General features: G+C 42.0%; 1 protein-coding gene across 1 annotated transcript in view; it reads left to right on the top strand.

Annotated features, from left to right (window-relative positions):
- Positions 1-405: 405 nt before the first annotated feature.
- The window catches only part of dcc (DCC netrin 1 receptor), a gene marked incomplete at both ends in the record, with an annotated part of 204,317 nt that continues 193,132 nt past the window's right edge, over positions 406-11,590 (top strand). Inside the window, one exon of the mRNA XM_080528242.1 lies at positions 406-493. Coding sequence (XP_080384368.1) covers positions 406-493 — 88 coding nt within the window. The remainder of the gene's footprint in view (positions 494-11,590) is intronic.

The raw sequence follows: 11,590 nt of genomic DNA, 5'->3' as shown, positions 1-11,590 counted from the left end.
GTTCCAGTGGAGTTTCCACCACTCTTTAGCTCCAACCGTTTTAGATCAATGAGTCCACGCAGCCTACCCATCTCCATGCCCACACTGAGCCAGTGGACAGCTCCTCTCACGAGCCTGCAGGTCCCTCTCTCCCAAGTGTTCTTGGGGTTTTCTACTGCGCTGCAACGCTCGGAGCCTTGAGAAAGATGGAGAACTAACGGTCTTTAGGTGTTGCTTGCTTCATAACCTAACTTGGAAAGTATCGCCGTGTCTGCGTTTTTATTGCGATTTGAATTCAGCACATTTTTGGGGGGCTAACCGGTTCCATCGGTTTCGGCGCTCATGAATTGATCTGTGCGTGGTGTTTTTAAACAAGGATTTTTGTGAGAGTGAGTGGGACTGTCGCTCAAAGGGAGAAGCGGAATCATGGAGGGTGCAGTTGGATGTATTTGGCTGAAAAGACTTTCTGTATTTGTCTGGTTATGCTGTCTTGCTGGCGATGCAAAATCATACGGTAAGTCTGGAATTATTGTATTTTAAAATTGTGATACTTATCCATGTGTTTTTGTCAGCGCTGTGAATCCATACAATGAATCGTTCTGGTGCCAACTGCATTCCCAAAAATGTAATTCTTGCTGGAGAGGTCCCTGGTGCGCCTTGGTGCTCTGTGGCAGAGTGTCACACAGCTTTTACGCTTTGACTTTTGACTTGGTTGTTTTCAAATGTGGACATGCAGTCTTTTCACAATGTTGCTTAGCATTATTTCAAACCTGATTACAGTAATTGGAGGTTGATATTTCTGGTCTATTATAAATTATATTACCTCCCAATTACAAGTTCTGATAGTTTTGAATCGGCAATTTACTATTCTTTCTATTCTAAAAAAATCTCTCTCTCTCTCCCTCTCTCTCTTTCCCCCTCTCTCTCTCTCTCTCTCTCTCTCTCTCTCTCTCTCTCTCTCTCTCTCTCTCTCTCCCTCCCTCTCTCTCTCTCTCTGTTTCGAGGTAGCATACATATTCCTGGTAATAATCACACTTCAATTTCCTACAGATTGCTCAGATTAATGTGCAGCAATAAACTATTAACAAGATTGTCTTTGAGGGAATACACTGTATTTGTGTCAATAGGTCACTTGCTCAACCCAATGGCCTATATGTAAATCTATCAAATAGTTTAATTAAGGTAATTGGTACCCCCCCCCCCCACCCACACACACACACACACACACACGCACACACACACACACACACACACACACACACACACCACACACACACACACACACACACACACACACACACACACACACACACACACACACACACACACACACACACACACACTCATTATTTTACACAGAACATTCAGGTTTGAAGCTTGTTTCGCTTTAATGTATAGGCTGTTTAGACCCATATCACAGCTCAGACGTACAGTAGAGTTTGAGCTTGGTAATCTCACTAAGAGACTGCATCTAATTGAAATTAGATGCATGACCGTTATTCCCTTGCAAAAAAGTAATTAGTATTCTCTACTGTAACAAATAATCCTCTGAATCACCAGCAATGTGGTGTGTGTGTGTGTGTGTGTGTGTGTGTGTGTGTGTGTGTGTGTGCATGCATGCTTATATGTGTGTCTGCGTGTGTGTGGATGTGTGTGTGTGTGAGAGAGAGAGAGAGAGAGAGAGAGAGAGAGAGAGAGAGAGAGAGAGAGAGAGAGAGAGAGAGAGAGAGAGAGAGAGAGAGAGAGAGAGAGAGAGAGACATGTGAGGGATATTCTGAATTGCTTCACTACCACAGTTGGAAATGCTGCTGTGAAACTTTTGCAACATAGTATATACACATAGATGACACACTCACAAACCCATAGCCTAAACCTTCTCATATTGGGTTTGCAGAGATACCTTAATCTTGTTCTTGCAGTACATGATTTCTATTCCAAAATAGCTGGTACCCAAAGTGTAATTCATCATCATACCACCAGAGGTGCACTACCACTTAAAATGAGACTGTATTCCAGCGTTTTAATACATTTGGTGATTCATTTGTGGGGTTAGGGTTGGGTGGGGGGCGGTGGTTGTACATTTGAGTGGTAGGCTTAGGTTATACGTGTTCAGAATTGAATAGACTGGTTTTGCAAACAGTGCAATCACTCGGATCAAGGTTTCATTGAGGTGATTTTGAGCTGGGTATCCCTTTGTGCCCCAAACACTCCCCCCCCACCACCATACACCATCTGCTTGTTGGTCTGTTGGCCTCATTAAGTCATTAATTTCCATTTACTGTACTTGTATGTAGCATATAAGGTGGAAATATACAGCATTCCTATGACATTGGTATTTTAGATTGTAGGACCCTATAGAGAAACTTTTTTTTCTCTTTTGTCATATGTTAGAGAAAAACACCATCACGCATTATCTTATGGTATATACACAGATGAGACAGACAGTCATGGCATTCATGTAAAGTAATGTTTTCGATCACTCTCTCTCTCTCTCATGCTCTTTCTCTCCCTCTTTCTCTTTCTCTCCCCATCATCTCTCTCTCTTTCTCTTTCGCTCTCTCTCCCTCACTCTCTCCTGCTCTCTCTCTTTCTCCCACCCTCTCTCACACTCTCTCTCCCCCACACTCTCTCTCGCTCTCTCCCTTCCCTCACCCCCCCCCCCCCACTCTCTCCAACTCTCTCTCTTTCTCTCACTTTTTCTCTCGCTCTCTCTCTCAATCTCTCCCGCTCTCTCGCCTCCCCCCTCTCTCACATAAATCGACTCGTTCTCTCATAGATGAAGTGTCATGAGTAGGCAGGTCAGAGGCTTGTAAAGCTTGTGGCTTTAGAAATGGTCATGTTACAGTCCTCTAAGCCTGAAATTGTCAGTTACAGTTATCTCCTGTGTGTTCTATATTCTATGCTATTATGAGTCCTGAGTTATGTTTTGCTATTTGTTAGCATAAGCATGTCAAGTATGTCGTATGAAGTATATGATGACTATGCTGTTTTATAGATGCCACAAACGTGTCCCCTTAAACCTGTTTGACCGACTGTTGTTGTTGTTGTTTATCCTAGTAGATGCTCAGTGGAACAGGTTTGTTTGTTTTCAAATGGGAGATATGTCTAATATTGTATGTTTATTACAGATTCTATTAGAAGTGTTGTTGAACTGCAAATCAAATCAAACTTTATTTATATAGTACATTTCATCCACAAATGCAATAAAATTGCACTTGACAGGAAAATTAGAGATGCACTGTAAGACGCTGTTGAGAATAATATTGAGATTGTGTTTCTTCTGAATATGGGCTCTGAATAAAATACCTCACTGCAATTTGAGGGTATTTGGGACTGGCAATCCTTAAGCCGCTGATGACTTTGTGTTTCTCACCCATGCTGTCTAACTATTGTTTAACATCTGTCTAAATAGGCATTCTTATAGCTCGCTGCAGTGTTCATGAATGCAGTGTTCATTAAGACACTCGACTGAGTGGTGTAAAAGTGGCACGACCGCACAAATCATTTAAGATATTCTTTCCTTTTATTGAGACCCTAGTCCTCGTTATGTCTACGTTTCTGGAGCAACCTTTAGTTAGTCACTACCCCAGGGGAGGCTGGCGGAGGTAGACATCGGAGGACGGGCTCATTGTAATGAATGGAATGAGGAATGGTATGAATCATGCGATTCCATTCCACGCATAACAATGAGATGATCTTCAGATTTCTACCTCCACCAGCCTCCACCGGTCTACTCAAGCCTAGTTGTGTACGTGGGAGGACAGAGGATCTATAGTCCGAGTAACTCTAGATGTTCTTGTGCAGTCAAGTGTCATCTACAGCATGAATGTGTAATTTCCATAGCTCTGCTAAATACTGACATCCGTGCCGTATCGATTCAGTAATATCCTGCACAATCTGCATTTCAATGAGTGTCTGTTCTTCCCTGTAGACATTCATCAGTTAGAATAGCCACATTCAACTGCCCCTGTGCCTGGTCTGCGCTAGTACTGTAGCTCCTAGCTCCTTATCTCTCTCTACCACTCTGTCTCTCGTGCCCCTCATTACTGAATTCCAGTTCCCTGCTCCTCTCCCCGGAGTGGGTACCTCTCCGCTCCCCTCATGGTTGTTGTCTAAAAGCATCGGTTTGGTGTATGCAGGAGGCTGGAGCGGCATTCTTTTACTTGGCATCAATCCTCTCGTTTTAAATCCATGACAGCGACTGAACAAGCGCACGCTTCACACACATTGCTAGTGCTACCCCCTATTGCTCTCTCGCTCTCTCTCTCTCTCTCTCTCTCTCTCTCTCTCTCTCTCTCTCTCTCTCTCTCTCTCCTGACATGCTCTCTATCCCTGTAATGGGCTCCTTTTGGGCTGCGTATTATTTCAGACAGTGGTTCCTTCCAGTCCTCACTCGTTCACTCCCTTTCACAGATCTGATGGAGCTAAATGAAAACATCTGGATGGAGCTGTAGCTTACACGTACTGTACAGTACCACAGCCTAGCCTTTGGATTCTGTCCCTCAAGGCCTTTCTAGTGCATGTTCCCAGATCAGTTTGTGCTTCTGCTAACCACTCTGTCTATCAACGAGGGTCATAAGGAGCTGGTTAATGTACAGATCTGGGACTAGACTAGTATCTCTTTGCTAACAACATTTCTACTGTATTGTTTACTTTGTGAACTAAACAGCATGATGTAACACTAGTTTGTACACTCAAATAAATATAACATGTACAATTTCCATGCTAGTGAAGATGTTATTTCCTATAGCAGTGCAACCAACTGTCTAGGTTGTTATGGAGATTTTAATTGTTCCAAGATTCGGTGTTCTCCTGAGAGCCGAGTGTGGGTAGATATTACAGCGAATTAAATGAAATTACATTCTCTCCATTTCATTACTGCGTGGTACACTCACTGAGCACTTTATTAGTAACACCTGTACAGTCCAAGCTGGTGGAGGTGGTGTAATGAATGAATGAATGAATGGACTTTATTGTCATTGCTACAGTACAGGTACCAAACAACGAAATTTAGGGGAAAAAAAGTTTCAGTCAGAATAATCACACAGCTATCCCCTACGATGTTGTTTTTGGCCACCTGTAGTCTCAGTTCATCCATCTTGTTCGTCAGGGATCTGACGTTAGAGAGGAAAATGCTTGGCAAAGCTGGTTTGTTTGGGCTTCTCCTCAGCCTTGCTAGCAGGCCTCCCCTTGCTCCTCGGCGTTGTTTACGGTCTCGCCTCCGTCGCTTACGCCTTAGTGTTGGGATAGCGTAGTACTGTTCACCCGGCGACCTCGCGATGTCGAAAGGGATCCTTTGTTGTTCTAAGAATTCCGCCGTTACAGTCCCCTCGTTTTCCGCACCAACTTCTAGTAAGTCTAGTCTGCTGTAGGTACTATTTACACAACCGTTCCCTATAAGTACTAAAATAAAAATGTACATACAAATATTCTTAAAAACACTAAAAGACACCAGAATGGTGTGTGGAATGTTTTCTTGGCTCACTTTGGCCCTGTTAATACCAATAAATCATCGCTCACAATCATGCCACAGCCCATTTGGGTATTGTTGCTGACCGTTTGCATCCCCTTCATGGCCACAATGTACCCATCTTCTAATGGCTACTTCCAGCATGATAATGCACCATGTGCATCACTAAGCAAAAGTAATCTCAAACTGGTTTCATGAACATGACAATGAATGAGTTCAGTGTTATTCAGTGGCCTTCCCAGTCACCGGATCTGAATCCAATAGAACACCTTTGGAATGTGGTAGAACGGGAGATTCACAGCTTGAAAGTGCACCTGAAAAATCGATGCAATCATGTCATCATGGACCAGAATCTCAAAGGAATGTTTCCAACTTCTTGTAGAATCAATGCCACGAAGAACGGAGACCCTACCCAGGCCCGAGTATGGTGTTCCTATTGAAGTGTTCAGTGACTGTACGTGCTAATTGACAGAACCTCTTCAGCACCCTGCTCAGTTGAGGGGTGCTTTAGTAGGCTGCAGATATTTCTTGATGTCTAGTGGCTATTCAAGAGCCACAGGGTCCAACTCTGAATGTACACCCAAAAATGCCCCCAAAACATTAAAATTTTGGGGGGGATTCACCCTGATGTCATTAATGTTCAGACACATAACAATATTAATTTGGTCTTTGAGCTGTCTTGTCTTGCATTTGTGAGAATGAATATGTTAATGTTACGTTTGAAATACGTTTCATGTGAGTAGCCTAGATCAAGCCACACTGGGCTTGCCTGCATGTTTAGAGCAGGCTATCAGCCTTAACAAATGGACATGGCATACCTGTACCCTCTCAGGTCAATAATAGGAGAATGTTAGTGTAAGTAGCCTGGTACACTCTCCTTAATTACATAGTGGTTCTGGCTAGTAGAAACATCTATCTTCATTTAGCAAAGATTTACAAGGGATGGTGTCTCTGACCGCCTCTTATTACAAGTGTAAGGCAAGCAATTCTGTTTTTACGATTCGATGTACAGTTCGAACAAAGTGCATTCATCCTTTACAAACACTTTAAGTTGAGGTGTTCTTACGCGCTGTAATTTCACTTGCATTCATGCCTGCGTCTTTTTTTGTTTTGTTTACAAGTGCTTATAGCCTGTATATATACATATACATACATTATACATACATACATATATTATAGACATTGTGTTTTGCTTTAAACAACTCTCAAGAAGAGAGCATTTTATTCACTGTATATGCAGCTGCAAAATGTTAGCGCGGGGGGGGGCGGGGGGGTTGTATGAAGCCTTGAGCATGGTGCATCGCTAATCTTTATAAGTGGCCATAAATTTCATGGCCGCCGTACAGAGGCATGAAGCAGAATGAGAGGTTTGCGGTCAACGTTTCGCTTTTCGGAGGCTCACACAACCTGCGATGAATATGTATGCAGTTCAGTCTCTGTTAATGGTTTTATTGTATGAAAATGTGTTGTATCAAGAGGAGAATACTTGTATTGAGCTTTAAAGATAGATGCTAGGCAATTTGGTTGAGGGTACAAAATGGGTGAAGTGTCCCTTTAATGTGTTAACTCAACAAGCAATTATGCAATATACAACATCTGAGTAGCTGTAATAGAAAACCCAACCTGTTTCCCTTTTCCGCTGAAACACCTCTAGGCCTATATTTGTGTATTTGTGTGTACAGTAATCATCTATCAACCACACATAAATATCACGTCAAATCACCACCACCACCACCACCACCACCGCCATCACCGCCCCTTCTGCTAATTATGTTTGACAGTTGTCATGATGTGCTTGAAGGTTTGGATAAACATCAGAGTGACACATCACCAACAACATTAGTGGTGACATGGCCATGGGGGGTGCCATCTTACTTTACATTCAATTAGAGGTGCTCTTATCTCACAGAGCTTGAAGTAAACGGGATAACTGAATGTGACGTGGTGAAGTATTGCACACTTGTGGGAAAATACGTTTGTGAAACGAAGTCTCTTATCTAGTTCACTCGTTTTTACTGGTGACGTTTAAATGGTCATGGTTTAAATTAGTTTGTGACTGTTTTCTTCCTGGAAGAGAACCATTTTACACAAGGACACTCAACATTGTGGTTTATGTCAATTGATGCTGTTCTTCTTTTTTGTTCTGAAGAAATATATTTAACATAAACTGAAAGTACCATAAATATGTTTTTTGCCATAGTGAGGGAGCTAGCTTTGCTGAAATTAAAATAGCTTTAAACTAGAGCCTTGTATAGACTCTTGTAAAATGGGCCCTTCCAGGTGTACAATTTTGATATTTTACATAACATGTATTTTCTTGAAAAGCCTCTTGGCTTGAGTTCAAGCAGATGCAACTTGACTTGTCTGTGTCTTTGGGGATGCGTTAGACAGAGCACTTGATTAAAACAACCCAACCAGTAATTTAGGGACGTAATTATCATTGTAATGTTTACTCTGTGTACTGTCGAGTTGGAGAGAGGTTAATCACTTTCTATCCCAAACCACCAAGTCTTAATATCCCAAACCACCAAGTCTTAATATCCCAAACCACCAAGTCTTTATATCCCAAACCACCATCAACTTACAAAACGTATCACAACAAACTTACCAGAAAACATTTGAATCTCAACAGACAGCCAGCTGCTGAAAACTTTATTTGTTAAGAGAGCAACATCTGTTACTCTGGCTGCCTCTGCTCATTTGAGGAAGAAACTCTTAATTTTGTGACTGAGTTTATATTATATATCATCATCTAACTCCTAAAAGTCTACATACTACATCACCCACATCAACTGAATATTTTCAGTTAAACAAAAGATGGATTTGATGTCCAATTGACGCTTGACCTCTGTGGGTGTTGCATATTGTACATCTTTTATTTAATTGTTTGGGGTATCATACTCAGTGTATGCAGATGTTGGTGAATGAATACCTACCACATACAAAAAACAACTTGGCATAACTAATCTTAGATCTTCTTAGATATGGTAGGACTATCAACTGTCTAGTCAAGTCAAGTCAAGTCAGTACTATAACTTGCTATTGTTAACTCCTCAATGCCTAGTTTACCCTGTGCTATAGCAACAGTTTGTCCCTCTTTGTCTGTCTGTCTGTATCTCACCCATTCTATCTCTCCCTCTTTCACTGCGTAATTCCAAAATATATAATATGTATGTATATAATATGTAGGGGTGTAACGGTACACGTATTTGTACGTATTCGGTATGTGTCTTTCAGTTCGTTACGCGTGCAAGTATAGGCTATAAGTGGCTATAAGTCAGCCGTGGCCGAATTGTTTGGTGAGCTCTTCAAGACTTAGGAGAGAAACAAGTCTACCTTGCAACTGGCGAAGAAGAGGTTACCTCTTACATGGTGAAGAAGAGGTTACCTCATACATGGTGAAGAAGAGGTTACCTCATACATGGTGAAGAAGAGGTTACCTCATACATGGTGAAGAAGAGGTTACCTCTTACATGGTGAAGAAGAGGTTACCTCTTACATGGTGAAGAAGAGGTTACCTCTTACATGGTGAAGAAGAGGTTACCTCATACATGGTGAAGAAGAGGTTACCTCATACATGGTGAAGAAGAAGTTACCTCATACATGGTGAAGAAGAGGTTACCTCTTACATGGTGAAGAAGAAGTTACCTCATACATGGTGAAGAAGAGGTTACCTCATACATGGTGAAGAAGAGGTTACCTCATACATGGTGAAGAAGAGGTTACCTCATACATGGTGAAGAAGAGGTTACCTCATACATGGTGAAGAAGAAGTTACCTCATACATGGTGAAGAAGAGGTTACCTCATACATGGTGAAGAAGAGGTTACCTCTTACATGGTGAAGAAGAAGTTACCTCATACATGGTGAAGAAGAGGTTACCTCATACATGGTGAAGAAGAAGTTACCTCATACATGGTGAAGAAGAGGTTACCTCATACATGGTGAAGAAGAGGTTACCTCATACATGGTGAAGAAGAGGTTACCTCATACATGGTGAAGAAGAGGTTACCTCATACATGGTGAAGAAGAAGTTACCTCATACATGGTGAAGAAGAGGTTACCTCTTACATGGTGAAGAAGAGGTTACCTCATACATGGTGAAGAAGAGGTTACCTCTTACATGGTGAAGAAGAGGTTACCTCTTACATGGTGAAGAAGAAGTTACCTCATACATGGTGAAGAAGAGGTTACCTCTTACATGGTGAAGAAGAGGTTACCTCTTACATGGTGAAGAAGAGGTTACCTCTTACATGGTGAAGAAGAGGTTACCTCATACATGGTGAAGAAGAGGTTACCTCTTACATGGTGAAGAAGAGGTTACCTCATACATGGTGAAGAAGAGGTTACCTCATACATGGCAGCGGACTGCACTTCACTGGATTCTGTCCCACTTGCATGGTGGAGGACCAAAGAGCCCAAGATTCAATATCCTTACATCGCCATGTTAGCAAAGCACTACCTGGCTATATCGGCTACCTCTGTCCTTAGAGAGAGGGTGTTCTCCATGGTGGGAGACATTGTTAGTTGTTAGAGGTTAATTGTTCTGAAAAAAAAACATGAAAATACAATGAATCTCAGTACAAGCTGGCAAGTCCTAATGTGAACCTAATGTGAAAGTACAGTACAGTTCAAGTATAGTTAATTTTCTAAATGCTTGGATAATGGATATTTATTTTATTATGGTTTTTATTTATTTGAGAGAATATTCATTTTGATTTACTTTTCAGTAAATTGTACTTTTTTATTTGTTGGTTGCAGCTGGTTTCAGCAGTATTGACAGACTTTCTTATTTAAGAAAGAAAGACCCATTGTTTGTTCAGTGTTCACTGTTCAATAATAATTAAAAAAAAGCAATTTCATGTTTTGTCATAATTTTTACCCTGCTGGACCGAAAACGTATTGAACCTTAAAACAGAGTAACGTACCCTACCGTGATTTTTGTATACCGAATACCGATACACCCCATACATCTTGGATAGTTTGGTGGCAAACTATTCATCTGTAAACTTACTGAGTTTTGCTTTATTTTCGCATTGCTTCAAATAACAAGTGTCCTCTGAGTTCTATTATGTGTCATCCACTGCAATTTGTGAAGTACTTTAATAGTGGAAAAATGTAAGTGCTTGTCTTGTATTGTGTTTCAAGGACACTGAATAGATGTGAAGATGTGTGTTATGGATGGAAAGTGCCAGGCAAAACAGCATAACATTCAGAGAGCAGAACCTGCTAAACGAAACACACACTGTAATCATGAGATGCAGTTTTCATTAATTATAGAGAGTAGAACTCTCTAGCTTTTTCAGGTCACAGGGAACGAGTTTTGAACAACTCGGGGATAATCGCCCGTGCCTTTTCAATACCTGTGGCTGCAGCAGTGACATCTGCAAATAGCCGTTGTATCAGATCTGCCAAGCAGCGAATGGGAAAGAGAGATGGCCATCCAGACTCTTGCAAAGCCTCATTGGTAATAGCTCCTGGCGATGAAGATTATACTGTCATTGATCTCAGCAGGGCCGGGATGGGGGAGGGAGGGGGGAGCGGGGTGGGGGCGGGGGGGGGGGGGGTTGCCAAGTCCAGCTCCCGCTCATTGAGAAACCATTCTCTTCAGGCTATAGCCACATTGTGGTAATCCACAGCTGGACATGACACCGAGCTAATTGAATGTGAACATAAAACATTGGAATATTTCAGGTTGGTTTATTTCAACACCACTACTGCTACTGTAACATCATCATAGATTAGCCCAGTTGCTTATCCCAGGGCCTGTAGCTGAGTGAAGACGTACCAAGAAGGAGATATCTCTTCCCCTGATACACATCGGCTGTAGCTCCTGTGCGTTCTGTCAGAAAGAGGGGTTACGATGAAGTATGAGACTTGATTTCTTTCTCTCTGGCTGAAATGCCATCCATCGTCAAAATCGCGGCAGCTGCCCAGGATGAAGTGATTGAAACCAACATGGCTTCCCACCCCACCCCCCCCCAAGCCGTCAACTTGTGAATGTTGGTGATATCTTTGTCTCAGGCGTGTTTGGATTCCCACCTATTCATCTACACACAGTAATGCATGAACGCACGCACGCACGCATAAACGCACACAAAACACACAAATGTGTGCACTTACCTACTCACCCATGCACAT

Source organism: Nansenia antarctica (assembly GCF_963989245.1).
Source record: "Nansenia antarctica genome assembly, chromosome: 4".
Lineage (NCBI taxonomy): Eukaryota > Metazoa > Chordata > Actinopteri > Argentiniformes > Microstomatidae > Nansenia > Nansenia antarctica.
This window is presented reverse-complemented; position numbering and strand designations above follow the sequence as displayed.